Here is a 23,488-nt window from a genome sequence, read left to right as displayed (position 1 = left end):
TCTCTCATCGTCTCACTGAGACACAAAAGGAGACACAAGTGCAGCAATTGCCAATGTCAGTGAACAGGACAGCTTCCAGTTCACATGACTGTTCTGACTGTATGAATGTCAGGACCATAGACACTGACACCCTCTGCTGGGGCCTCTACAGTACTACAACTACATTATGATCAGCACGACATCTAGCAGCATAGACAGTGGAAGGCAATCTTAGAGGATTGGAGAGAAATAAGGAAGTGAAAATTCCATTTGGCCTATCAGAGGGGCTATGACAGTCCTGTTTAAACCTGCCCAATCCTCTCATATCTACACAAGTGTGTAGGCTCGGGGATAGGGCACATGAGTCACATGATGACACTCATTAAGTCAAAGGGTCACATGACAACAGTCACAGGTTGCCTGCAGGGCCTTTTAGACTAGAGAAAGTTCTAGTTTAGAGAAGGAGCCCCACTGACATGACCTCAGACAGGGACTGGTTCTGTACAGCTTATTATCCATTAGTCAAATGTTTCCTTCCAAAGGATACATGTCTAGACTCAATTTACAGACTTATTCACAACCAAAGGCAAATGGTGACATCTACTACTCGTTAAAGGTATTGCATACATTAATCAAAAATTAAACTTTCACTGAAACGAGGCTCAATGAGATACATTTCCAGTATTTCAATTTCTCTACTAAAAGGTATAAGCTATATCATGGCTATATGATGGAAATTGAATCCCGAGGAAAACATTTCAGTTGTATGGGCTACAGAAAGCTAGTACCATATGTCATCGGAGATCAGCAATTGATGCCCTCCCAAGACTGACAGATACCTAAGAACATCACGTTTGGTCCTTAATTGACAATTAGAATTGAAAGATCATCTAAAAGTGGAAAAACAAGCTGTGATCATGGCAGACACGCACAGCTTCCTGTAGTGAACATGCGTCAAAGATGAGGGTCAGATAAGGAGCTGTGCTCTACCAAGCCCTCTGTGACACGCAAAAACACACCTATAGAGGAGGAGGAGGAGGAGGAGGAGGAGGACAGGAAGATAAGCACACAACATCCACAATAACCAGCATTCATGTCCCTCAATAGCCTTCATACACAGAACCCAGCAGACGAGGATAAAGATTTGGACTGCCTTTGACACTGACCTAAGGTCAGTTGTGTGATTTTAGCCCTAATCTTTAGGTGTAGGATTTACAATGATGGTAAGCTGATCTATGATTAGATCCTAAAGGGCAACTTCTACCAAAAGCATGGAGAACAGTTCAGATTCAGCCCCAGATTCAAAGAGATGCAGGCGACTGATTCGAAAAGCACTGAGCTCCGACTGCAGTACTGCCATTGGACATTAGATGGAGGTGTTTTCCTTCAAATCAGAAGTGTCTTGGAAAGTAAGTCAGGTCACCAAAAAAAGCTACTCAAATTACATCTGGGAGCACAGTACTGCCTTTCCAAAACACAGAATGGAGGACACACTTAACAGTTTCCAGTTCAGCTCCACTGGGCCATGCGACTGTGTGCGACTGTGTGATGACAGATGGGTGGCTCAGTGTTAATAATGCTCTCAGAGCAGTAAAGACTACCAGATGTTTGGGAACACATATCTGCAGCCCCGCCAGCCCCCGTTTCTCTGCATTAGCACTCTATGATGAAGAGAACAAGCAAAACAGGGAGAGGGAGGGAGAGGGAGAAAGAGAGACAACTACAGGGCAAGTAGAGAGAGAGAGAGAGAGAGAGAGAGAGAGAGAGAGAGAGAGAAGCAGAGGGAGAAAAAAGGGAGGGAGAGAGAAAGAAAAGAAAAGGGAAGGAGGGAGGGAGAGCAGAGTTTAGCCTTGCATGCACTCAGCCAGCGGGGTCAGTGAGTACGCGCGTTCCTGGACTGACTGTCAAAACACCACTGCTACCCGCCGCCGCAGCGTGCCTATTCACTGAAGGGAACTCAACACCACCCTGTTCTAACACACACACACACACACACACACACACACACACACACACACACACACACACACACACACTCCTCCCTCTGAGACACAGGGAATCTCCTTGAACTGTTAATCCTACTGCTTATTAGAGCCTCTTTGCTCTAATAGCAGAAACTCACATAAGATCAAACCTGACTTTGATACCGACCTCAAAGTAAGTGAGGCAATCATTGTATCATTCACAATAAGGGTATCTCAACATGCAGTAAGCATGGCAATGTATGGGAAAGGGAAGAGTTCTTCACTATGAAATGAACTAACAATCCAATGGTATATGAAAGTGGTACTTACCAGGTAGAGGAGAAAGGTGTGCAGGCCAGTTCCCAGGCCCACTGAGGAGAGAATGCCCAAGCCTACCCAGTAGGCACACCACAGGGACCTCTTCTCCATATGCTGCACATACTGCAGGGGCGAGAAAGAGGTACACACACACACACATACGTCAGACGCAGTGAGAGCAAAACAAGAGAGAAAGTGGGAGACACAGGGGGAGGGTCAAAGAGAGTGAGAGAAGGTATGTGAGGGAAGGACAGGAAGAGAGCAAAAGGGAGAGAGAGAGAGACACGGAGAGCAAAAGAGAGAAAGTGCACAACAGAGAGAGAGAGAAGAGGAAGGGTGGGAGAGGGCAAGAGAGTGAGTGAGAGAGTGGGAGAGAAAGAGAAAGAATCAGAGCTACAGCCTGTTTTTGAGAGTATATAGAACAGCCGTAGGGTAAGATGTTCAAAACACTGCAAGAACAGAATCATTCTTGTTCTGGCAGCTAGCTCTTACACAACCAACTAAGACAAGCCCAACCCCTCTCTGTCTATCTATCTCTTTATCAATCTCTCCCTCCATCTGTATGGACCAACACCTCCTCCAGCAGGGGCAGGTTGTTTTCAGGAAGTACCATTGATGGTTTAGATTACGGGAACGGAGGGGGAGATTGGCATTGCAGTCCCATTCCCAGAGAACCCGGGGAAACAAAAACAACATATGCAGTCTCCGTCTTTGCCTCTCTAAAAATTATGGGAAGTGCCAGCCATGACCAATTGTTTTTCAGGGTTTCTGGGAATTAATTACGTAATGTAAGTCTTAACACCTAGGGATGAGTGTTTAACATGGAAAATATGTTTATTGCTGCAGAGTTTAAGTATTAAAACCAATTATGGCTGGCAAATACAACAGGGATTGTTTCTCGCTAGATCTGAAGCCCTTATTGCTGCTAAGCAGAGGGTGCTCTTGGTTTTAACAGATGCTCAGCATTTCAGATATTTATTTATCAGTGAGGAACTGGAATTAGGGCAGGTGAATACAGTGCAGGTTAAGTTGAACACGCTTCACTGATACATAAATATCTGAAATGCTGAGCATCGTTAACCATAACCATATGGTTAACCATAACCCTAACCTTACCTCTGGTTCCCCAGGAGGAGAAGTAAGTTTGCTGTGTAGAATATGACATTCACCTTCTGATGTGTTCCTTCAACAGAGTAAGCGATGGAGAAGAGGGAGAACAGTACCACTACAGCGAAGGCTGTCTGTCTCTGCCGCCATAGCCTAGAGGGAGGGGGAGGAGGGAGAGAAGAGGAGGATAAAGGTGAGGGAGTAGAAGGAGGGGAGGGAGGAAGAGGGGGATCGTGAGGAGGAGGACATGAGAGGATGGACAGAGCATGGTGTGGAGTTGGCATGCTGATCACAATGTGTTTAAGTGGCCATCTGAGGCAAGGGATTAAGCCCCTTATCCCTGATAATACTATTAAAAGCTTTTTGCTCCCTTCCTTTTCACCCACTCATTAGTCTCAGAGTGTCACGGGATATAAAAGACTGGCACATTGTCAATCAACGCAGCCTCCCATCTGTCTACTACAGCGCTGAGGTCAAGTCAACGTCAACTCAGACGTTTCAGGAAGTAACTGAAAAAGTACTTATGTTATGACCCATATACTAACCCACAGAGTACTCTCTACCATGTGATACACTTGCTGTAAAAACAATGTGTGCTCTGAACAGCCTCTCTGGCAGCATGCTGCTTCTGGTGTTTGTGGTTCACCACACCAGCTTGTAATTTAGAAAATAAACATGTTGTCCTCAAACAGAAAACCACATATTCTCTCTAAGTGTACACGCTGACCTTCTTTGCAACAGGCCTTTGCGTCACTACAGACTACTAGGTGAGTAGAAACGGGAGACATGATGAGCATGGATCATGCTGTAGGCTAGGAGTGTTCGTCATCTCAGAAACACTTCCACATCATCCCTGAGCCTGCAGTAATTATGTGTGCGTGTGGAAGTATTTTTCAACTCACAAACTTATACAATTACCTAAAGGGTCCACTTTCAACTGCTGGGTGGGGGGAAAACAAAGGTATTTTGGCAGTACATCAAATGGGCATCTTTAATAGCAACATCAAAGAGGTTAATGGCAAATACCTAATTACTGCTTACATAGTTCATTTGGTCTAACTATAGACAACCATGGTAACTCACTAAAGAGGGCCTGTGAGTTGCTATCAGTGAGTTTCAAGGTCCACTGTCTCTCTCTGAATCTGACAAGACTGTGACCCGGCTTGCACTACCATGACCTCATCCTCCTCAGTGGAGATAGAGAGAGAGAGAGAGAGAGAGAGAGAGAGTGTGTGTGTGTGTGTGTGTGTGTGTGACCTCAGACCTGGCTTGGTCTTACACGCAACAGCTAAACTGTTCCATTGTTCAGGTTGTTTACTGTAGGGCGATAGATCACAGCAAAAGGGGTTTATGAAAACCTACCAACTTGGCTCATACTGTGTATAATATAGAGATTGTCCATTAGGCACCATAAACATGTCATGTACTTGTTATTCACATCGTGTCATGTTATTCACATCATATACATCTATTAAGTAAGTATTGAGTATTAAGTTTAGCTTTGATAGTAATTAACATTTTACATTACATTTTTACATTTACATTTTAGACATTTAGCAGCCTTTATCCAAAGCGACTTACAACAAGTACATTTGTCTAAAGTAATATACAATCTATATCTATAATCTATACATCAGTCATCATAAGAAAAACAAATCTATGCTAGGATCAGGGGCCATTGGCAGTCACAATGCTAGAAGAAGGAAGTTACAGTAGAGAAACTGTACAGGGGGGTAGTGGGGATGAAGAAGTCTTTAGGAGGGACAGTCAAGATGTAGCCTATAACAAATTATAGTATTTAACTAATCAATTTTTTGCGGAGAAACTAAATACTCTTAAAGAAACACAACACAATTCAAGGCAACGCAGGAGAGGAGAGAGTGGGCAGGGTTGAGGGGCTCTGGGAATCTGCTCACCTCCACGTCCAGTCCTTCAGGGTGATGAGCAGCTCCAGCAGGAAGTAGTAAAGTGTGACGAGGGGTTTCTTCCACAACACCAGAGACAGACGCTCCTCACGGCCCCTCTCTTTCCTCTCGCTCAGTGACAACGACTCTGTCCCTGCCAGCATGAGCACACACACACAGACACACACAGACATATTTAGGTTTACCTCTACCTTTTTCAAATGCATTTCAATCAGTGCAATTTCAAAATATTTCTAGCAAAATACAGTAAAATGTAGTCTATCTATGGTCATAGTGGTTGATTCAAGAGCCAACCTGCTGACTGTCCGTGGTGCTGCTCCTTGGCCCCTAAGCGCCTCTGAGGTAGCTCGCAGTCTGCCTCATTCTCTGCCATCTCATTGGGTAGTGGGAGGATCGAGGGGAGACCTTGAGAGAGGAGACGCACGACAGAACAGACAGGCCTTCAATAGAGTTTGAATCACTATCTCTAATCTACCTAGACACACACTCACCACACGACACACCTTAACACACACACACACACGCAGGCAGACGGACCATGGGGGGTCAGAGCAGTCAAGGAGCCTGTGCTGCGTCTAGCAGATTACTGGTAACCCAATCAGCCATGTGCTTGACCTAATGATACCAGACCTTCTGGACTCTGCTCACCACTCTGGCTGCCAAAGCCACAGTGAGGACAGAGTCTACTACGTCTGCATGGCTGGTCACTTGCAATGAGGCTTTTGCAGAGTGACTCATTAACAAACGTATTCAGGTCATACTGTAAATGTCCCATATTATCTTGGAAGATTCTGAACACAGTGCGGGCTCTGGGCTGTAATAGAATCTGCACTACACTATAGGGTGTGTGAGATAAGAAGAACCAACAGTGATAAGAGACATTACAGACAACATGTGTCTTGACAAGAACCCAATCGAACACACTTTTTTTTTTTTGCATTTTTCTCTTCTCAGACACATTAGTAAAATACTCCATTGTCCACCTTTCCAATGTTCCACAGTGAACACAGCATCTCTGTGGGATAGTACAGCACAGACCCAGAGGGGGGGGGGGTGATAGTACAGCACAGAACCAGAGGGGGGGGGGGGGGGGTGATAGTACAGCACAGAACAAGAGGGGGGGGGGTGATAGTACAGCACAGAACCAGAGGGGGGGGGGGGGTGATAGTACAGCACAGAACCAGAGGGGGGGGGGTGATAGTACAGCACAGAACAAGAGGGGGGGGGGTGATAGTACAGCACAGAACCAGAGGGGGGGGGGGTGATAGTACAGCACAGAACAAGAGGGGGGGGGGTGATAGTACAGCACAGAACCAGAGGGGGGGGTGATAGTACAGCACAGAACCAGAGGGGGGGGGGTGATAGTACAGCACAGAACCAGAGGGGGGGGTGATAGTACAGCACAGAACCAGAGGGGGGGGGGGGGGTGATAGTACAGCACAGAACCAGAGGGGGGGGTGAGAGGGAGATACTGCAGCGTTACACACATCCACCCACCCATCCAGAGAGGCCCAATGGAGAATGAGCCTCAGGTGTCTGAGGAGTCTCTCTGTGTGCATAGAGTTGGGGCTCTGACATGCAGGCACGCAGCTCACCATCTGGTGGAAGTGTCAGTGTCACACACGGTCTAGCCTAATCCCTCTATCCAGAGCCCCGGCTCCGCTCTGAGAGGGTCTCTGGATCCAGTTTCCAAATGTCCACACTGACTGACCTGACAGACTGCAGATAGTGTACAGAGTTGATTTTAGAGGGGCCCATGATGGCTCTTTAGAATCTTTAGGAATTTTGTGGACATATGCTGAGGCCCAAGAAGGGCAGTGTTTCCCCTTTGTGAGTGAGAAATGATAGCCACCTTTGAGTCAAGTGATGGATAATGTATCCCTGCGGAGTTCATCCCAAACTGATACATAATGAGCATGGCAGAAAAGCAATTCTTAAAAAAGCAATGGGTTTAAAAATCAATGTTCAATGAATACCAAGTTACTTCAAATAAGACAAATGCTGGGGTGGAAGAGATGACCAAGGACAGTGCTCAATGGGCTGATGATAAGATATTGTGACCTCACTAAGTCAGTAAGTTTTGGAATAAGTAGGTGAGAATACACCTACACACTCAATAATAAAGTGAGATCACTGAATAAGGTCATTTACATACGAGCACAAAATAGACTGCTAGGTAGATTACTTTCTCTTTAGCCATACACCAAAAGCCTAGGCTATACGTTAACGTTTTGGGGGAGAGGTATTGGCTGGCCAAGACGTTCCCTGTCTAAAAGCAATACTTATTCTCTGAAAAGGTCCCGATATCAAATGTTGACAGCTATCCAAAACGCAAGCCATTGGCCATAGGCGTAAAGTTAACTGTTAGCACTTGCTACCTGCATGAACTTAGAAGTGCGTCACTCTTGTTTGGGAGACTCGCGAAGCAACTTCATGCAAAAAGGAAACCATCTAATGACTGACTCTATGGACCCTTACTGCGTTTAATAATATAATTCATATTCATAGTGGCCAATCAATTACCCATCAAGTTTTCACATGCTTAATCTATCATTTCATAAACCTGTTGAAAAGAACAACGCAACAGCGCGTGTGCTAAATCCAGCGGCGCGCACAAAACCTGCCAAGGACTCGATTGCGCAACAGTCTCTATAACAACAACAGTACGTGAGACATTTTGAGTAACACCGTGCTTACACTCTAAAATAAAAACGAATAATGATGATGTGATCCTTTACACAAGGCGATTGTTAACAATTAAGTAAATTGTAACAAATATATGCACAAAAATGCAATTAAATCCTAAATTAAACAAGAAATCTAACAAGAATATATGCAGCAACTTTCTCCCAACTCCTCAAGTATCAACAATAGTGCCCAAAGTTATCATACATTGCACAAGTCATATATGTGTCAGTGTTCGAGGCAATTGAGAGCAACTCACCGTTCCTATATGTCTTAAATCCACCAGCACTGAGCCCAAAAGCACCGTTTAAGCTCCGGTGGCAATATAGGGCAATAGAATCCATTGACTACATCATGACTTGTGTGGGGCGTGGTGGTGGGGCCAGCAAGGGATAGCGTAGTGGAAGGATAGTCGGGGGGAAGGATTGGCAAGACTGAATGTGGGGACGTTTCATCATTTGCCTTGTAGAAAACCTCCAGAGATCAAGAATAATTAGAGCTTTAAATATAAAATCAGATCATTATCCTGGGACACACATCTAACAGTTCTCATTACTCTGTAGATTTAATACAGAATGGTATCAGGGCAAATCACCGAGCCCGATCTGAGAATGATACCCAGGGCCGCGATATTTTTCGGGTCATAGCTACCTTGAAGAAAAAGAAGACCTGGCCTAAATTACAACTCTGAAAAGCAGATTGTTGGAATAAAAGTTGTGAGCTCAAATGGTATTGTTGTACTGCATTTATATCTCAGCAACATCTGTGATAACGAACCAAGAACACAGGCTTTTGAATGATTACCTACATCTTATTATCATCTAAATCAAAGTCAACATCTATTATCATTCAGGAGAATGTCGTTATTAATGTCCTGTTGTATGAATGAAGATTGATGTAGGCCTAAGTAACAGACAGGACATCTCACCAAGAATCCATTCTGTCAAAGTTGCTCATCTTCAAGATGAACCAATTCATGGCCTCATTTACACAGTAGATAATTTTAGATCTATTTCAATTAGGCTACCCAGAACCTCTGGAGGACAGATGATTCAAAAATCAAGCCAATGAGTTCTCCAGGAAAAGTAAAAAAAAAAATAATAATAATAATAATAATAACAGAACAGACAGCTATGGCAGGTCATTTATACTGTAGGAACCTGAGACCAGGTGGTTATAAAGGGGTTATACATTTATTTAAAAAAAAAAAAATGATAACGATTAATCTGATATTCATCGAGCATTACATAATCTGGTTTAATATGGTCTATATTCATCTAGTTTAATTCATACACCAGACGAATGTTATTAAAGATATAGCAAAGTCTTGGAGGCTTTGAAATGAATGACATGCTTATAAACGTTATTATACTGCCAATGTGATTTATCCTCATACAGTCCAGGTTGCATTTCTTATCAAAAAAGTAAATGGCTGTCATTTACTGACCAACTGACTCGAGCAGCTAAAAACATTGAATAGTGCACTAGCAACCTGCTTTATCTGTCAACCTGAGCAGAACCTTGCACACACGTCAGGTGCATGAGGAATGATATTGGCATTTTTGAAAGACAAGAGGTGGATAGGCTACATACAATTTCTGATGGGTATATTTGTCATTTTGTTACTCATTAATATCCTGTTGTAAACATTCAGCAGACATAAACCTTCGTTATAGATATTTCCCTACCTTCTCTTCAGTGCTTCACTCTCGAGCTGTCAAACGCCGCAGCCTGCAGCAGGAAAAAGACGTGTACTTCTTTTCATGGACTGTGTACTTCCGTTAACGCACTGACCACGGACCAATAGGAATCGTGCGCAATAAACGAGCACTGTATAATCTGGATAAACTGTAATCTGTAATCTATGGCCACATACATTGACGGATAGATAACGTGCATGTTCAGATGCTACTAAATCAGGTAAAGCATGCCGACTCAGCGTGTGTTCGAGAACGTATACTGTGTAGAGTCCTTTTCTAGGCGACAAAGGCTACTAGGACAAGCAACTTGTTCACTTGTCTTCATTCCTTCATGTACACGGATATATCTCCATTTATTGCTGTTACTTATTTTAGGACTAGACTAACTGGTATGCAATACTTAAATGGAATTTACTGTTGCACACAAAATTAATTTGAACCATAATGATTTTCATTCAAACACCGTGATCTTGGTAGGACATATAAAATAGAAATTATCAAAGTATTTTGACAGCCAGCCAAATTCCTCATGAAAATCAGTTTGAGCGCAGAGGACAGTCCAGTCGCGCGGTCTCTGGAGGAGCTGGAACGTATCCTTTTTGTATTTTTACGTCATCAGGAAGGGACACGAGGAAGACGAATGAAGCTAACACGTTGATCTCGCAGAAGAGGTACATTTTTCTAAGGTTTTGGCTATGAACACCGGCAAAAGTACATTGTGTAGACGAGAATGCTATTCCGTCACTTGTGAATAGTTCGGTACAGCCAACAACCACTTCCGAAGTTGTCAAACAACAGTTTGAAACAAGTGGATGTTTCCATAGTGTAATAGCTAGCTCTATATTTTCATGATATGACCGACCATTAGTTATCCAAAAGAGCATGACACTTTGGTTATCCCATAGAAGATACAATATATGGTGTGTCCAGTGGGCCAATTCTACCTGACAGGCGTGAATTTGATTATAAGAGATAATTTGAAGAAAAGAGATACCTAACTATCTTCTATCAATTCACAGGTTTGACAAGTCTCGACATGGATTCCACCCTATACGGCCAGTTAGCCATGGGTATATTGGCAGGAGTGGGCTGTGGACTTTGCCTTGGGTGGCATTTCAGAGCTCGGTTCGGCAAGTCTTCCAGGGGCATCATCGCAGCTATCGGTAACGGCAGTGGGAGTGAGACGAACGTCATGGGAGAAGGTGGGGAGTTCAAAATGATTCTCGTGGTTCGAACCGACTTGAAGATGGGCAAGGGCAAAGTGGCAGCCCAGTGCTCACACGCCGCTGTGTCAGCCTACAAGCAGGTCCAACGCAGGAACCCTGAGCTCCTGAAACAATGGGAATATTGCGGCCAGCCCAAGGTTGTGGTCAAGGCCCCAGATGAAGATAGTCTGCTAGAACTGCTAACCCATGCCAAAGAAGTCGGGCTGCCCGTCAGCTTGATCCAGGATGCAGGGAGGACCCAGATTGCACCTGGGTCACGCACTGTGCTTGGGGTTGGTCCTGGGCCAGCTGATCTTGTGGACAAGGTCACAGGACACTTGAAACTGTATTAGATGCCCTACACCCAAATTAGTTGATTTTGCTTACAGAATTGTTCCACTCAGTCCAAATCTAAATGTTTTATTTTTTTTACAGTAGGAAGTGGGCATAAGGGAACTGTATAATTCATTAAAGGTCCAAACTATGTAATGTTGTCCTCACCTTTTCTGGTCATAAAATAAGCCAATGTGAAAAATGTGCTTGGACCTTTGATCTGTCAGTAATTCTGTATTTGGTCAAGATACTGTCTAATTAACAGTGTCTGAAATCAGTACAGAAAACCAAACTTGTATGTGGTTCAGAAAATGGTAAATAAGTATTGTATACAGTAACTTATGTGTGCACTGTGCTAATATACTATACTTGGTTTTCTGAGCACATGAAAATGTCATCTTAAAGACCCCCTCCAGTTAACATAGATGAAAATCCATGTTCTAAGTATATCAATATACAACCATTTTGGTCCAAAATAAACAATGCTGTTAAAAAAAAATAGATATTAAGACACAACATCAAAATCCTTATAATGTTTCGATAACGTCAGAAAGGTACAGTGCCTTCGGAAAGTATTCAGACCCCTTCACTTTTTTTTTTACTGTTATAGACTCAATTCAAAATTGATTAAATTAAAAGAATTTGCCATCAATCCACACACAATACCCCAGAATGATAAAGTGAAAACACATGTTTTTAAATTTCAGTAAATCCTAATCCAGTGTGTAATTGATTCCTATGCAAATCAGAGACCCTATAAAAACAAAGATATTAATTCCAAAATTACATTAACTATTATCCTTGCATTAAGATGGACTCAATTCAACTTATTGAGTGATTTGTTGATGACATTTTTACATTTTAGCAAAATGTAAGAGTGTCATAGCAAAGGGTCTGAATACTTATGTACATGAGGTATTTCTGTATTTAAATTTGAATAAATGTACAGAAATTTCTAAAAAACTGTTTTCACTTTGTCATTATGGGGTATTGTGTGTGGATTGATGGCAAATTCTTTTAATTTAATCCATTTTAAATTGAGTCTATAACACAACAAAATGTGGAAAAAGTGAAGGGGTCTGAATACTTTCCAAAGGCACTGTATGTGCGTCATCAAGTTGAGTCCTCTGCCCACCCTGTCCAACCTTTTTTGGACAGGTAACACCCCCCATCAAGTAGAAGTTTATAGTGTGTTGCTAGCCTGTAAGGTGTTATGGAAAATACATTGATAGAACTGTTTTCAGGTTATACACTTTCATATGACTGATACAAGTTGTGTAAATACTGTGATTACATTTTCTCTTGCCACACCTCTAAAGTCCTATAGCCATTATTCTGAGAAGCACTGCACGATTTACCACATGAACAGCGGTGATTTCGGAGGGAGTGGTGAGGGAGTACAGTAATGGGGGAACAGACATATCTTTAGATTAGATTAGATTAGATTCAACTTTATTGTCATTGTGCAGTAAAGTTGAATCTAATCTAATCTAAAGATATGTCTGTTCCCCCATTTCAGGTTATACACTTTCATATGACTGATACAAGTTGTGTAAATACTGTGATTACATTTTCTCTTGCCACACCTCTAAAGTTCTGTAGCCATTATTCTGAGAAGCACTGCACGATCTTGCCGATAGGTGTGAAATGTTGAACGCCGATTGATCAGTAAGAAAGCGCCGATTGAAGCGCAGAAAGAAAGGTGAATGTCCTTGAGTGGCCAAGTCAGAGCCCTGACTTAAATCCGAAAGAAAATCTGTGGATGGACTTGAAGAGAGCAGTTATAATGTCATTAGTTTGATGTTGTATGGCTAAATTTGTACATAAAACTGGAAAAAGTTTTCTTTTAATGGGTTTTGATTTCAGGCTGTACGACAAATATAGTAACTATTTCAAAGGGGTATGATGACTTTCTATAGGCACTGTATCACAGTACTGCAGTCATTTGTCAAGCAGATCACTAAGCCTCCCGTAGCAGTATGGACTTCATTTGGGTATGCATTGTGGAGAAGATTCATCATACAGTGCGATAGACAAAACAATGTGTAGTGACATACAGGAGGGACAAGACCAGACTTTTCTTGACAAACAAGAAGCCTTTATTTTATGTGGAAAAGAAAACCGCCATTTCATTCATCATGATCCAGATTATGCACAATCGACTATTTTAAGTGCACACTTAATCTAAAGTCATTTGTTTAAAGTAGAGGGAGTTAATGATTGATTTCTTGTTCACACGCAAGCCTTCGATAAAAACACCAAATTACCACAGTCCTGTGATTTAACTCTATTAGATCAGGGGGGGCAAACTGAAAAGAAAGAAATAAACCTGGCAGGACATCAAGGTTATTAGGTTGTATATTCTCTCTTCTGTACACGCAAGAACAGAGACCTAGAACACCACGATATCCAGCATACACAAACCGCAGCACAAGGAAGGGGAGGGTTAGTAAAATACACACAGGTCTGAAGAATAGGGGTTCTTTAATAATCCCTCCTCAAATGGAATGGTCCCACACAAAAGCACTGTTTACAGCACAAGGAAAGGTCATCTGTTACACGCAGAGTGAACGCAAAGACACCGATTTCTCTATACAGTCTGACTGGAGAACCTGCATAGGCTTGGTTGGGAAGGATAAAACTCACTTTTGGAAATCATGTCTGTATGCATTTAAAATAATCTCTCGTTTCCCTAGAGCTACACAGCCCCCCTGTGTAAGACATAACTGGTATTACGTAGTGTTTCTAGTTTGTGGTCATGGAAGCGGCAGTCTAATGTTCAAATATAGAAGAACATTGTAGCTTTTTTTCGTTTCTGAATATACAATAATTAAATGCATTTTACAGACGGACAGAACAAGCTGCTCACACACATCAAAATGAAGAGATTCTACATTAGTTTCTTCTCACTACAGAGTGCAAATCAGATGCTTCACAACAGACCTTTTTTAATTAAGAAGAGGACTTGCTCTTAACACAAGCCCCCTCATTGTACATAAGCCATTCCCCATTAAAATAAAATAGACAAACTTAATTCTAGTAAATATATGGAATGTGAAAAAAAAATAATCCTTGTGATCCAATCTTTTTCTTTGACAATAGAAATAAAATGGAGTCCTTCATGACAGTTTTTAAAGGAAAAAAACAGCAACAATAATAACAATAATTAAAAAAGAATAACTGCTCGTTTGTATCCCCTGTGGTGAGTAGAAGACGGTAATGGGCTGGTGAAGGACTGGGGGAGAGATGGATGGATGGCTCCGCGCTGCAAGGGCCTTACATGCTGTAGCCGAAGCCTGGCTGGGCCTGTGGGGCCTGGCCATAGCCTGCAGGTGCTTGGTAACCGTAGCCATAGGCCTGCTGTGGTGGCACAGGAACGCTGGGGCCTGCAGTCAGCATCAGCTGTGGTGTGCCTGGAACACAGACAGACAGAGAGGAGGGGGTTACACATACATGCTATCTCCATCCACACCATCAAACTGCTTCTCAGGGCCTTCTCATAGTATAGGCCATTACAAAGGGTCATGTGAGACTAGGACGTAATATGAATCATCTTGATAGTCAAGTCAGTCAGTGTGACATGGCATCGAGAGCTGAGACAAGCAGCCTCTTGGTTGTGAATGATATGAAAGGCTCTTACCGTAGACAATGGGTTGTGTCTCTGTTGCCTGCTCCTCCTCTTTCCTTAGGGACTCTGAGGTCTCCAGTTTGTCCACCTGAAACAGGGGGAAGATTAATACATTAACATACAGCTACAAGCAGGGCAGGTATGATGAGTCGTGCTGGAAAAGGTTTCATTGACTGTTCTTTATCTAGTAGTAGAATTAATATGTTAAAGTGATTGATGGATAGGACCATTCCAGACAGGGGTGTGTGAATTGTGTGCAATGCATCCAAGGTGACCTTTCTAACACAGGAGGCTGCTGTGAGCTGCCCCTCGGTCACACATAAACTAGGTCATGTGATGTGAGTGACGACCACCAAGATCTGCTGTGACAGAAAAATAGCACTGATTGGACATTGGTCCCTCCATTCAGCCACCAACCTTTATTTTGAAGTTTTCAGGATTGATAGACATTGTATGTAGAGAACCAAACCCATGTAAAGTATGAAATAAGCCTATGGCTATGACAAAGTCTGAATAGGTAGACTACACACCCTTTATTCCAGAGAAAGTTTCAGCCACAAGTATTTAACCATGAGGTGTATCCTTTTCTACCCTCCTTGAACTATGTTGAAGTAACAATGCTGACTGAACTAACTGAAAACAAAACCATAGGGGAAAAAAAGTGATATTTCACACACTGTTGTAGTCTCCAAAGACTAAACATTATCAGTGTCTAGCTCAAATATCAGCCAATCCTTTAAGTGGAAACTTTATCTCAAAAAGCATAGTGAGAAATGACAGATTTCCAAGAGTTATTAGGAAGAGAACTTAATTGGGTTTGAAAGATGCAGTAAAAAGTAAAATGCGTGCCGCATAGGGAAAGCAGTGCCGGATACTTGCCCAATTCCAATCTTTAGTTATTGTTGGCATTCATGCCTAGATTTGCTCAGTAGGGTCAGCCATATCAACATGTCTAGTTTTCCCCCATACTAACCTTTGCTCTTCTAATGAAAGTGGGTTCAGTTCCCTCCATACATAAAAACATTAGTTCTGTTCAGAAAGTTTCTTTCCACCAAATCCTAACAAGCGGAGGCTTAATTGAAAGAAGAGTAACATGCTAGTTGTGTTAAGCAGTTGGGTTAAAATGTGTGCATGAAAAAGAGGCAGAAGTACTGAAGCGCAGAGGAAGTGACAGCTCAGGATGATTCGTACAGCCACTCAAGGCCTCCCATCAAAAGCAAGGCACAGCCAACAGCAATGTCTCCAAGCTTCTTGGTGCTGCTCCTCATTGGCAGGAGCTCACATGCGTGTTTTAAACGAGAGAACATTTCCCAATGTGCAGTTACTAATACCTGTTTTTCACACACATACATAGATACACTCATTCATACAGTCTTGGTCTTGGAAACAGTATAAAAAAGGTCTGTGAAGGAATGCACTTTCCAATAGCTACTCCTGGAATATTAACTTCACAGCATTCATTAACAAAGGCTGGTTCCGTTACAATCTGTCTCTACAGTTTCAATGCCAGCTGCACTTGGCTGTCAATAATGAAGAATAATATTTTCATGAAGAAAGCTCCTCAAACATCATCACTATTCAAACTTCAGAAAAAGCGCATTCTCTTCACAAACTTCATAAAATGCATTTCTTGGCTTATAGTTTTAGTACTATAGTTACATGCAGTCCACGACTGGTTTGCAGTCCTCAAGTATGTGCTGATATTTTGAAAAGACTAGGGCCGACCACAGGGTGTTAAAACAGAATAATCTTTACCCTCAGACTCTTGAGGCATCAAGAGCATTTTTAGAGTCAGGACTGGAAACCAATGGTAGACTGGCATAGTTGATAGACTTCCTCAGGCTACAAGGTTTCATTAGTGACTACAGGTCTACTGGAGTGCTTGACTACTGTCACAGTCAGGCGTAGGACGCTCAGAGAAGGCACTACTCTCTGTGTGTGTGTGTGCACGCGCGTGTGTGTGTCTTTGTAAAAGCAGCAGTGTAACATGGGGAGAATTAAAATAAAACAACTCATGCAGATTCCTGAGGTTGCAGTCCTCCAGGTTAAATGAACAAAAATTAAAGAGAGAGAGAGATAGAGAGAGGAGAGAGAGATGGAATATAGGAATCGACTTTCACCTTTTCCTTAATTGCATCAACCTGGAAGGGAATTCAAGAAGCGTAGCTTAGAAAATAAAATCTAACTCCCATAGAGCAGAGAGAGCGAGAGCAGGCTGAAACAGATGGTCAAACCAATAGTACATACAAAGAACGAACACAAAAAAGTGAAGACAGTAACACACTCCTATCTAAAATAAAGTCTACGACATTTCCTCTGAAAAGCTCAGATTGTCTGGTTCATAACCAACTGATAATACTTCTTATTCTTTAGATCTCAACATAAAACAACTATAAAAATAAACTTTTAAAAACTGTACATTACTAAATGTATACAGTTAATACTAAACTCTGTCCCACTTAAATAATATTGAGCTGAGCAGCAGACTGCTAATGCACCACTGTTGAGCAGTGAACAACTAGTGTCCTCTACAAAGCATACAAGGCTCTCGCTGCTGTCACACTGTTGTTCTGATGTGCAGAGACATGCTGACTCATCACAGCAGCCCCACATGCACACACAGCATCCAATGACGAGCTCTACTTACTTGGGGCTTAACAGTCAGAAAACAAACTATTGGATTCTAGAGGGGAACTAGATAGCAACCGCTTTGAAAGGTTGCATTTATTGAAGGCAAACAATGCATAAACAAGACACGTTCTATAGCTAACATACAACTTTAATCGTATCTGATGAGCATAATGTATTCTAAGTCAGAGCACTACCAAAGAGCAATCACTGTCTCCTACAAGGAAAAGGTTAAAATAAAGCTGCTAAAATGATGAACAAAAAAGACAACTCAAACCAATGACGTAAGCATAAGTTAAGTAGGCATAGCAGCTAAAAGGGTTTGCTTTAAAACACAAACACAGAGGAGGCAAGGCACTAAAAGGAAAAAGTTGATAGGAATGAATAGGAAGGCAAGAGTGCACCAACTGGCTATAGAGAGTCTGAGTACTACTGGCAGATGGACACACCTCAGCTACAAAGTCTCTCAAAGTGGCAGTTTTTTGCCATAAATAAATAAAATGTGATACCCGAACTGTTATACCCTTAACACCCAGGCAGACACAGCTAGAGACCTACCTTGGAGAGGTACTCCCTCATGACCTGGATGAAGTAGGGCATGGAGAAGTCCATGATGTTGTGCCTCCAGGCGGTCTCTAGGACCACGTCTGGCCGCAGCAAGTCGTAGCAGGTGAAGAGGCAGGCGGCGAAGCACTCCTTCTTGTCCTCCTGCAGGAACCACGCCAGCAGCTCTTCAGCCAGCTCTGTGTCCTTGGACTCTGACGCATATTGCATGGCATCCTAAGGGAACAAGACAGGACAACATAAACATGGTCAAGATGACATGACATCATAAGGACAAGATACCGTGGTCACCATCTGGCTATGCTACTACATTCACTTTCTAACCAGTGTGATTTTAGCTGTTATATCCAATACTATTTCCCAATGACCATTGCTCCCTAGGGGGGGGGGGGGGGGGGGTACCTTGTAGAGTTTGTCCTTCTTGCAGAGCTCCACACTCTGTTTCCAGCGGTTGTTGCCCTTGAAGAGGTAGGCAGCGATTCTCCTGAACTCAATCAATTCGTGCTTCTCCAAGCGCTGGGCCAGGGTGATGTTATCAAAGTTGTCATAAGCATCTATAGATGTCCTCAGAGCCTGGGACAAGAGTAGAAAAGGAGAAACCATGAGAAAAGAGGAAGGAAGAGAGTTCCTTCTTGTTGTTCAGAGGCCTCTAAAGCTGTGTTTTAAGTATCTAGTGGGAAGAGACTGATGTTTTAAAGCCCCTTAATGTCTAGTGCCTGACCTGATAGTCCTCCTCAGTGATGAAGAGGTTGTTAAGTGCTTCATTGACAGGCTTGTTGTTGTGGTTCTGTACTGACCGCAGGTAGGGCTTGACCAGAGGAAGTTGTTTCACCTATGACACACACACCAGTTTCAGATTTACATCACAGCATATCAACCAATGTTAATAGATATGCATTTGTTAGATGTGCATAGAAATACACATGCTGTGATAATTCAACCCTGTGTTGGCAGCTGAGAATAGAACAACCTTCGCTCACCTTGCTGAAGAAGTTGACAGCACGGGAGTGATCGAGTCTGGGGGAGAGCACTATGAGAAGGTCATTCAGTAACAACGGCTTGAACTCCAAATAGTACTGGACTGCTTTGTAATACAGCTCCACATTGGCCACCTATAGATGTTCACAGAGGAGACAGAGGGAGATAAAGTGTATTGTATAATGAGCAATAAAAAAAATAATGCAAACAATCTAAATGTATTCACTTATGTTTAACAATACAAATCAAAAGGTATGGTTTATTGACAAATATATGTAATTTGAGATCCCATCTGCAGTACAGGTATTGTACCTTGGTGATGATGTCCTTGAACTGGCCCTCCTTCCAGGCGTCTGTGGGGTGGTTCATCATGGTGATGATGGCGTTGTCAAACTCCTCATACTTGTCGTACAGGAACACCAGCTCTGCCCACAGGTGGGCCTGCTCAGCTGCCCTCAGCACCTACCAGGGGGCAACACAGACATCAATCTCTACAGAGGATTCTACATATCTGGATGGACTTTTAAAATACACTATTCATTAATCTTTGGATCATCTTTATCTAATCAGACATTAGCACACATTCTTACACATACATTTCTCTTTAATACTGAGGGGAAGGTTTATCTATATTGGCTATATCACATAAACTGTAAGGGCACTGCCTCTCCAAGAGATTTGCCTACCTTTGGAATATTGACTCTGGACCAGAAGAGCTCGAGGTGCTCCCTCATCTTTTGGGGTTTGAATTTGGAGTAGAGGATGGCCAGCTCGGTGAACATGCCCATGTGAGCACGCTCCAGCCCCAGGGCTGCCTCCAGCATGGTGATCAGCTCCTCAAAGTAAGCACGGTCCTGGAAGAGAGAGAGGTTATTAGTCCATCAAATCTTAAGTGTGGTAGGGGTGTTTGTAAGAGCTTGTGCCTGTATGTGTGTTCATGCGTGTTGTGCTGTCCTGTAGTATTACCTGGTAGTAGTTGATCAACTCCTCCAGCTCATCAGCATGGACAACAATGTGAAGGCCACACATCTGGGCCAGCCGGAACTCCTTTCCGTCCACACAGGCGAAACACACCTCCTTCCATGTGCGGGTGCTGTTGGCCTTACGCGCCCCATCTACAGCCGCCTGGTACTCTCCAAGATGCACCAGGGTAGAGGCCAGACGCCCAAAGTTCGACACATTGTTGTACAGTAACTTGGCTGCATCATACATTTTCTCATCGTAGCAGCGGTCGCCAACCTTTGATGCGAGAGGAGAATGTATAAATGTTAAATTCCATCCTCATAGTTAGATGACAGACAGTAGAGGCTGCTTGTTCAGTACTGTGGCTTACCTGTTGGATGTGGGCATTGTTGGGTCCGTTAATGAACTCTTCCAGCTCAGCCAGGCGGTTGGTCTTGGCCAGGGCGAAGATGAGCTCTGTCTCCACGTACGACTCACGGGCCTTCTTACGAGCCATCTGCAGGAACTTCACCAGGTCCTCCCAGTTCCCTGATACACAAACCACAGTGGTCGCTAGTCAACTACAAAGCTTATGACATGTCAGTACATCAGACTCATGTTGAGGACAGTTACCTCTGTATTTTTCTAAAATCATCCCTTGAGGACAACCTCCTGGCAATGGTAATGCCCTAATCCTTCACCATCCTTACCACTCTGGTCAGCAGCCTGTACCACCTCCATGTAGGCGGAGGGGTCATCAGCTTTGATGTAGGAGTCGATGGCCTCCTTCACCAGGCCCTTCTGCAGCTGAGCCTTTGCCAGCTGACTCCACACAGCAGGCTCGTTACAGCGCTCGGCAAACTCATAGGCCCGGTCCAGGTTCCCAATGTGTTCAATCAGGACCTGGGGACCACAAGCACAACAGAGGGAAGTCAATAATGGATGATTAAATCATAATATGGAGATGATGTAAAGCTGTGAAGGTGTTATTGTGCTCTGTGAATGGGTCCTCCCTGACCTGCACGGCAGAGGTGTTGACGTCAAACTTCTTGAAGATGGCGAACGCCTCCTCGAAGAGCTCGTTGCTGATGGCGATGTTGGCGATGTCGGGGGCATCGTAGTTGTCCAGGCGGTTGATGTACTCCATCACACGTGTACGGTCTGCCTTGATTGCTGTCAGGATCAGGAGGTTCTGCAGGTTTCTGGGGAGAAAATCTGAATTAACAAAAGCAAACTTCCTCATAACCTTTGTTCTTTGTTTTGGTATTATCAGTGCAACAACAAAATTGGACTATTTCTAATGAAGCAGTAGCTTTACCTGTGTTCACTGAAGACGGAATTGTCCAAGACAATCTTCTCCAGGAGCTCGATGAGTTCATTGGGCAGGTCTGCGGTCATGAAGGCCTTGACTGTGACGGAAACCTCCTCTGGGTCTTGAGTCTCAGACAGGGCTGTTTGCACCACCTGACACAGAGAGAGAGAGAGACAGAGAGAAGACAACAGTGAAGTTTGAAAGTCAGGAGATATGATTGTCCAGGCCGCCTCTCTTCTCTGTATAAGGACCTACCTGGTCGATGAGGGGTCTTCTGAATGGGTTGCTCTCCAGCAGCACACTGGCCCAGAGGTCAGGGTCCCTACGGCGCACCAGATAGCGAGACAGACTCTTGAAGAGGGAGTTCTCATTACAAACCTAAGAGAAAGAAAAACATGAAACATATAACAATGCCTCCTGCTGAAGTTCAGAAATAATTCACTATAATAGGGAAAGAAGGAACATCAGCATCCCTTTAGATACTAACGTTAATGAGCTCCTGGTCACACTGTCCTCTCTCGTAGGCCACACAGGCCAAGTGGGGGTCCCTCTTCTCACAGTACTTGCCAACCACACGGCTGTCGTAAAAGGGATTTTCGCGCAGGAAACGCTCCGGGTTGTTGTTGCTGTCGATGTAGATCTTGGCCAGGGCATTGTGGGTAGCGGGCTCCTCACAACCCTCATGGATACGGGCCTCCAGCCAGGGCAGGAGCAGCTTCAGTCTGTGGACAGAAATAACAAATGAGCGAGCCAACCACAGCTGCTAATGCAACAGTGGTGAACAGCATACAGTGCTAGTAGACACCCCTCTTACGGGGGATTCACACTTCGCGAGACAATCAGTGACCAACCAGAAATGTGTCATTTTCCATGGTAAACGGAGACAACAGGAGGCAATGAGCAAAGTTTACCTGTTTCTTTTCTCCACCTCAGCCACCAGCTCATCAGTGGAGAACTGTCCTCTCACCACCAGGATCAGACTCTTGATGACGTCCTCAGAGCAGTCCACATCCAGCAGACCTCCTATCACCACTGGCAGACGGCTGGGGTTCACCTAACACAGACACAGGTCAATCTCCTGAACTATGTTTTGAGTGTGTGGTGATCGAGTGTGTGGGTGCTTGTGTGCCTATGTAAGGTTGCAGACAAATTAAACCGAAGTATGGTACAATTGTAGACACTGACTACAAGTTTAGCCTACAAGTTGCTTCTGCCAGGTACTTACTTTCTGCACATAGATCTCAATGTATTTCTGCAGGTTGTTGCGGTACAGGTAGAGGACCAGGTCGTGGACGAAGTCGAAACGGTCACACACGATGATGAGTGGAAGCTGGTCAGTCAGCTTGGCCTCCTGTTCATCACAGAGGGGGAGGGGAGGGGCCACAATCAGCATTACATCATAATCACATGAGACCTGAACACAGTCCACCAATGATCACAGTCCAACCTGCCATGTGGGCAGAGGCCTTTAGCCACTGAGATCATACATAGTAACGTAATGACGTTACATGCTGTCACACCCTGTAGACTTTGGATTATCAGTTGATATCAATAAGACCCTGATGCTAAAGTGGGTCAAAAGTTTTAGGTTAGAGCTTCAAAAAATAGTATTACGCATATCTAGGTGTTCTAGAGGTTAGACTGTAATCTTGTTGGCTCATATATAATAATGTACAATGACAACTAAAACATATTAGAATCACTGAAAATGACATTAGGATATCATTTTCCAGTTAAATTAATCCTGCGTGATTCGAAATGGCACAATATTGAGGAAAACAAAAACAAAAAAATGCTTCTCAGCTACCACAAATGAATGCGTCACATTTTGCGAGGTTAAAGGATGGTTAATTATTGCAAAAGTAATTTGTTTAATACAGACTGAGTGAAAAAAAAAAAAAGCAAAAAAGGAGAGAAACAATGAAAGAAAACCAATTCCGAGTATCTAAGCCAAGTGCAGCTGGCTCACTCACACATGTACACAGATGACTCCCCCTGCAGGTTCTACTGAGGTACTGCCAAACACACACTACTAGACACCACAACTGGAGCACAGACCACTACCTCTCCATATCCATACCTTGCTGCACTGTACTGTGTGTGTGTGTGTACTGTACACCACTACCACTGGGTGACTGCCATCAATACTCCTACAGGATTAATACACTGGGATTGAGCACCTCACAACCCTGCACTCATAGGGACTGCTTCAATAAGGAC

At 43.4% G+C, this 23,488-nt stretch overlaps 3 protein-coding genes across 4 annotated transcripts in view; 1 reads left to right on the top strand and 2 right to left on the bottom strand.

Annotated features, from left to right (window-relative positions):
- LOC310824797 (vacuole membrane protein 1-like) overlaps positions 1-9,716 on the bottom strand; it is a 50,015-nt gene extending 40,299 nt beyond the window's left edge. Inside the window, exons 1-5 of one of the 2 annotated variants that reach the window (XM_083697269.1) lie at positions 9,667-9,716; positions 5,588-5,698; positions 5,285-5,426; positions 3,431-3,521; positions 2,274-2,384 (exon numbers count right to left, since the gene is read on the bottom strand). In XM_083697269.1, the coding sequence (XP_083553395.1) occupies positions 2,274-2,384; positions 3,431-3,521; positions 5,285-5,426; positions 5,588-5,666 (423 nt within the window). In that variant the 5' untranslated portion in view covers positions 5,667-5,698; positions 9,667-9,716. Of the gene's footprint in view, positions 1-2,273; positions 2,385-3,430; positions 3,522-5,284; positions 5,427-5,587; positions 5,699-8,237; positions 8,338-9,666 lie in introns of those variants that run through there. The other variant, XM_083697268.1, reaches the window with a different exon arrangement.
- Positions 9,717-10,294: 578 nt separating this feature from the next.
- ptrh2 (peptidyl-tRNA hydrolase 2) lies at positions 10,295-12,605 on the top strand. Its single transcript, XM_083690457.1, has 2 exons — positions 10,295-10,349; positions 10,698-12,605. Exon 2 carries the CDS (start codon positions 10,715-10,717, stop codon positions 11,234-11,236), a length of 522 nt encoding a protein of 173 aa, XP_083546583.1. The 5' UTR covers positions 10,295-10,349; positions 10,698-10,714; the 3' UTR covers positions 11,237-12,605.
- A 687-nt stretch (positions 12,606-13,292) lies between these two features.
- The window catches only part of cltca (clathrin, heavy chain a (Hc)), a 35,028-nt gene continuing 24,832 nt past the window's right edge, over positions 13,293-23,488 (bottom strand). The window contains exons 15-31 of the mRNA XM_083664909.1: positions 22,494-22,619; positions 22,180-22,322; positions 21,756-21,990; positions 21,524-21,646; positions 21,275-21,420; positions 20,975-21,158; positions 20,667-20,859; positions 20,348-20,505; positions 19,981-20,253; positions 19,701-19,868; positions 19,327-19,476; positions 19,017-19,148; positions 18,758-18,868; positions 18,439-18,609; positions 18,031-18,252; positions 14,857-14,932; positions 13,293-14,629 (exon numbers count right to left, since the gene is read on the bottom strand). Coding sequence (XP_083521035.1) covers positions 14,493-14,629; positions 14,857-14,932; positions 18,031-18,252; positions 18,439-18,609; positions 18,758-18,868; positions 19,017-19,148; positions 19,327-19,476; positions 19,701-19,868; positions 19,981-20,253; positions 20,348-20,505; positions 20,667-20,859; positions 20,975-21,158; positions 21,275-21,420; positions 21,524-21,646; positions 21,756-21,990; positions 22,180-22,322; positions 22,494-22,619 — 2,748 coding nt within the window. The 3' untranslated portion in view covers positions 13,293-14,492. The remainder of the gene's footprint in view (positions 14,630-14,856; positions 14,933-18,030; positions 18,253-18,438; positions 18,610-18,757; positions 18,869-19,016; positions 19,149-19,326; positions 19,477-19,700; positions 19,869-19,980; positions 20,254-20,347; positions 20,506-20,666; positions 20,860-20,974; positions 21,159-21,274; positions 21,421-21,523; positions 21,647-21,755; positions 21,991-22,179; positions 22,323-22,493; positions 22,620-23,488) is intronic.

The sequence above is a fragment of the Argentina silus genome (assembly GCF_951799395.1).
Source record: "Argentina silus genome assembly, chromosome: 2".
NCBI lineage: Eukaryota > Metazoa > Chordata > Actinopteri > Argentiniformes > Argentinidae > Argentina > Argentina silus.
Note: the sequence above shows the minus strand (reverse complement) of the source record. Positions and strands in the feature narration are given on the sequence as shown.

Bases quoted from the DNA above. Each gene is read 5' to 3' on its own strand.
- ptrh2 (XM_083690457.1), top strand. From the start codon at position 10,715: ATGGATTCCACCCTATACGGCCAGTTAGCCATGGGTATATTGGCAGGA.